The following is a 5,007-nucleotide window of genomic DNA, read 5'->3' on the forward strand; positions in this document are numbered from 1 at the left end:
GGTATAGACACACGAACCTCCGCTGCGGCTGCACAAGAGCACAGAGAAAAGAGCCTCAGAAAAGATGAGCCATAACTGGGATTTTTTACTGCATTTCCTGGCTCCTATTCCACCAGAATGCTTCTCTCAGGGCTTTCCTAGAGGAGTTTAAAAATAATCAATCTCAAGTCTTGCTTGTACTTTTCCACAGTAGATGAAATAATCCTTCTAGATAAGCATGGCTAATAAAAAATTATTTCACTGGAGAGACGTGGAGAGTATTTTAAAAACACACTTGGTAGAGCTCCCTCCCATCCCCTCGTGCATATTCTTTAAGCATTACTCCTTAGGCAATAGTAAATATTTCTCTTATAGAGGCATCAGAAATAAACAGCTGTTTGTAGAAATATTTTTCAATACAATTTTACAACATGGATATCAAGACTTTCTAATTCTTAAACACACAGGAACATAATACAAGTTAAAATGCAATGAAGAATGGTTATTATGCTCCATAGGTATGAATTTGCATAGTAATGTTCTAGATTTGGTTTAACACTTCCGTTTTCTCAGCCAAATAACAAATATGTCCAGACCAACAATTTCAGAAGCCAGACAGTTCTATTCAGGTTCTCAATTTTCTCAGTATTTTGAGAATATCATCTAGTTTCCCTTTCTTTTTCTTCAGCCAAAAAAATTTTAGCTGCCAGAGTAGAAAAGGATTCTTTCTATTTTAATATTATTTTTGTTTGTAAATACACATTTTATTTGTGTTTGTATTTAGAGTCTCTGCAGAAGTAGTTAATGCAATGCAAAGTACACAGAAATCTTTCTGCTCACAGATACAAAGGAAAAGGCAAGTAAGCAGTCAGTTAACAGTAGAGCTACAGGGTCTGCCTACTGTAAAGAGTCACAGTGTCCTCACAGCAATATCTGTCAGGAAATGGAATTTCTGTCAGACTTTAGTATGGTGAGATAGAACACCATCAACCTTACACAACTGAAACTATCCAATTAATACTAAGACCACTAAATATGTTTTTCCCTGAACAGAAAACTATGTATCTTCCTTTGCAAAGAGAGTATTACAGTAAAGATTTTGCATCTCTGCCCATTAAAGCAATTACCTCTTCAGTCTTTGCCTTCTTAGCATCTTGGAAGAACAACCACCTTTTCTTGCCATTAGTCTTTGTGACAGGCCCATAGCTGTTAATAATCAGATCAGATCCTCCCTACAACAGAGGAAAATGCAGACATTTATTTTAACAAAGTAAATTTCTAAGATACTTGAAAATATTTTTCTATTCCTATCTATTGGTTCCATACCAAAAATGAAGACAAATGAAGCCTCAGTAGTGAGTCACATTTATGTGGTCTGGTACACTTCTGCTCAGGACAAGAACAGACCCACTAAATCTGGCAAGCTTTCTGTCCAGACCCAAAGCTGCAGGACTGCAGGCACACAGAAAATATTCCAGCTCCTGCTCTAGCTCTTAGAATGAGGCCATTCCTAGCAGTGTCTGTGCCTCTGCTGGGTCCATTTCCATGTCTCAGCTCTCACACACCTCCTCAGGGAGCAGCTGCACTCCCATTTGCAGTGTGAACAGAACAAGCCTGAGCACAGTCTGGCTGCATGTGGAAAGAAGGCCACTGTGGTGGTGTCACACTGCACTCCTGGACTGAAGGTTCTGCACATCCACAGGTACATTCTGCCACCCAGGCTAATTGATAATGTGACTGAGCATGAGTTTATAAACTGCAACATTGTCTTACCAGTAAATATAGGGAAAAATACTTTTCTGAGCACCTGCTTAGTGCCATAGTTGACTAGACTGTGCACAGGCACTGACTGAGCCAGGTGCTGACAGGAACTCTCACTTTTCTCCTGGGATCAGCAGAAGCCACAGAGCAGCCCCGAGTCTGTGGAGCCTTTTTATCCTTTGATGCTGTGCCAGGGCCAAACTCTGCAATCTGCAGAGCACAGCTGAAGACAAGTGTACTCAACTAGATCTCCAGCTGAACTTGCAGATAAGTCTTGAAAATTTGAGCCTGGATTGCCAACTTTGTGCTTGTCCCATTAATAAAACAGCCTCCTGGAGCTTCATAGGATATATATTTTACTTTCGATAAGGGCTCTGACATTATAACAATACATTCTAAAGAAAGATTTCTGACCTGGGAGTTAGCAAAACTCACAGTACCTTAGCATCAATGAAGCTGTTTCCCACTATCATTGGCAATAAGGATTCTTCATTCTCTGCAATTCCTTCAATATTCTTCTCCACCTCATTAGGGCTGGGTAATGAGATGCTGGTATGTGACAGCTGGTCAGTGCTTTGCTGCACAGCCTTAGGAGCAGATGCTTTCCTACACAATGTTAAGGAGGAATAAAATTGACCCACAGGAATACAATACAAAAAAAAAATCAAGGATAAACTTCAAAGCTCTTATTAATCAAGTAATCCTGGTATATTCTTGGCATTTACATTTTGTTATATGATACTCCTAAGTCACATGGAGTTTAAATGTTATTGCTTGTGATAAAAATAACATCTGCTTCCAGTTAATCATACACAGTAGGCTACAAGCTTATGTGCAGACAGGAATTGTCATGATTAGTAATATTACTTGGAGGAAGTAACCACTAATGACATTAAGACCTTTCTACCATACTACACAGAGACTGTCTCCAGTCCATATTTTTTCCTGCATGTAAGCTAAAAAAGCCCTTGTTACTGGAAAACACTTTCAGTGAGTTTTTTAATTTATTATTTCAGGCGACTTATATTTGTTCTGACCACAAAGTTTTGGGCAGAGTCACTGGGCCAGTTCATACCCTTTAGCAGCTGATGAGAGACATAGATGGTGACTTGCACCACTGCAAAGAAACTGCATCATGGAACTGCTTTAAAATCTGCATCATGGAACTCCTTTATGTCAGAGTTCCTCTTGTCCAGCAGCACCAGGGGGGTTAAAGCCTTGCCAGCCAGGTGTGGGCAGGCTGGAGGGCTCAGCAGGAGGAGCAGATGATGAACAGCAGCATGCTTATCTGACCCAAACTGGGGGTTCAGCTGCAAACATGCCTCAGACTGAGTTGTCAAAGCACCAGCACTCTGTGGGTTCTTCCTCCTTTTCATAGGAGAAGGGGCTCAGGCAGAGTAGGAAGAGCCAACAAAGTGCTTTGTTTCCAACACTGGTAGAAGCAGGTGAAGAGACAGAGTACTCCAGAGAACTCTTGGAGGAGAAGGCATCTCCAAGAGTGAGTGCAATGAAAAAGAGCTCAGTCTTTGAGAACAAAAACATACCTGGCTTTACCGCGATAAATTAAGATCAGGATGCAGATAAGGATGCAGGTCAAGGCTATGCAAACCCCAACAACAATGCCAGTCATTGATTTCTGGTCCAGATGGTAATAGTCAGAATAAGCTGTATCAAAAAGGAACACAGAAAGGCTCAGTAAATAAGAAGAGTTAACCCCTGCTCCCTCTGTCAGGAAATTAATAGGGTTACAGTTACAACCACAGAGACAAATGCTTCCTTCTAATGAGATTTCCAGGCCTTCTCTGTCATACATTTTTATACCTTTGAAAATAAAACTTGTAGACCAGAGGAGTGTCTGGTCAGTGCAGTCCTGGGAGGGGAGGAAGAGGACAGACCCAGTGCTACTGGTACAGATAAAAGACTTAAAGGAAATGCCTTAGAAGACTGGCTGCAAAGTTACTGATGTAAAATCCAAACCAGCTATGTATTCTCATTTGAAAGGGAAACTTTCCATTTCTGAGCAAGAGAATTAGACCAGTTCTGAGTTGAACTGAGAGGAAAATTCCAAAATTGTTTCATTTAGAAGAAGAAAATGCTACACTGTTAGGACTGCTTCACATAAAACAGAATGGTTTACCCAGAAAGCGGTTACAGCTAAAACAAACAGGGATCTTTTCTACCCAGTACTTGTGACAGAATAATCAAAACATTGCTCCTGACCTGTGGAATCTCCAGAATCCAAGCGTTTAGGTCTCTGGTTAGACTCTGATGTCTCCTTTGGCAGGACAGCAAATTCCACTGCATTTGAGAAGGGTCCCTCTCCCACTTCATTGGAGGCTGCTATTTTAACCAAGTAGATGTTTCCTGCTACAAGGTTTTCCAGCAAAGCCATGGTCATTGCTCCTAGGAAAAGATACAATAAACAGTTCCAGTTTGACAAAGTTTTGGGGAAAGACTCAGATTTAGACATTGGGACCTACACTTTTTTCCCAATAGCACCTCTAAATCTTGCTTGAGGATTGTGACCACTTTGATACGTTCTACCCTGCATATACAAGCTACAGAATGAACACTGGATTTGCCTTCTCATCCCTGGTTTCCTTTCTCTCCATTCTATTTGAACATAGGACACTGTGAAGTGCCAGTATAGTTCCAAACCAAGATTCAAGTACTGGCTGTGGCACACAGCACACCAACCCTAAATCTAGCAGAGCTGCATTTCAGTGTGACAGCCTTTATGTTGTGATCCCATCTGCAAGGAGATGCACCCAGCATTAACCAGACTCTCAGGCAGAGAAACCAGAACATTAAACCTCTCTCATATAGAACACGTGCCTCTCCTCTATCTACTGTACCATGAATGTGAATGAAAATTGACATAACAAAAGAATCCAGGTTCAGTTTATCAAATTCCAGGTCTAGTTAAATGAACAGGAAGCTCTGCAAGAGTACCTTATACCATGATTTTAAAATAAAATTAAACCCTATTTAGATCTGTGTCGGTTTCCTTGATTACTTTGCATCTAAACTGTGCTACTAAGAATATTACAGAAAATGTCTTTTTCGTATGCTAGGGATTCATTTCTTAACGTCCCTGAAGGCAGGAAAAAAGATTAAGCACATAAATAGGATTCACTAGCATTGTCCTTAGACAGGCAAAACTCCTATCAAAGTCAATGAGAGCTTTGCCTGCCCAGGGACTGCAACTACTGCTCAGAATTCCAATTCATTTCTAAAATGCCTGTGTTTCTTGCTACCACAGAACTA

General features: G+C 40.7%; 1 protein-coding gene across 1 annotated transcript in view; it reads right to left on the bottom strand.

The window, feature by feature from the left end:
- Window positions 1-5,007, bottom strand: part of PRTG (protogenin) — a 79,934-nt gene that overhangs the window by 482 nt on the left and 74,445 nt on the right. The window contains exons 17-21 of the mRNA XM_031055902.1: window positions 3,961-4,143; window positions 3,285-3,405; window positions 2,181-2,346; window positions 1,107-1,211; window positions 5-28 (exon numbers count right to left, since the gene is read on the bottom strand). Of these exons, the coding sequence (XP_030911762.1) occupies window positions 5-28; window positions 1,107-1,211; window positions 2,181-2,346; window positions 3,285-3,405; window positions 3,961-4,143 (599 nt within the window). The remainder of the gene's footprint in view (window positions 1-4; window positions 29-1,106; window positions 1,212-2,180; window positions 2,347-3,284; window positions 3,406-3,960; window positions 4,144-5,007) is intronic.

This window comes from Geospiza fortis, unplaced genomic scaffold, assembly GCF_000277835.1.
Source record: "Geospiza fortis unplaced genomic scaffold, GeoFor_1.0 scaffold171, whole genome shotgun sequence".
NCBI lineage: Eukaryota > Metazoa > Chordata > Aves > Passeriformes > Thraupidae > Geospiza > Geospiza fortis.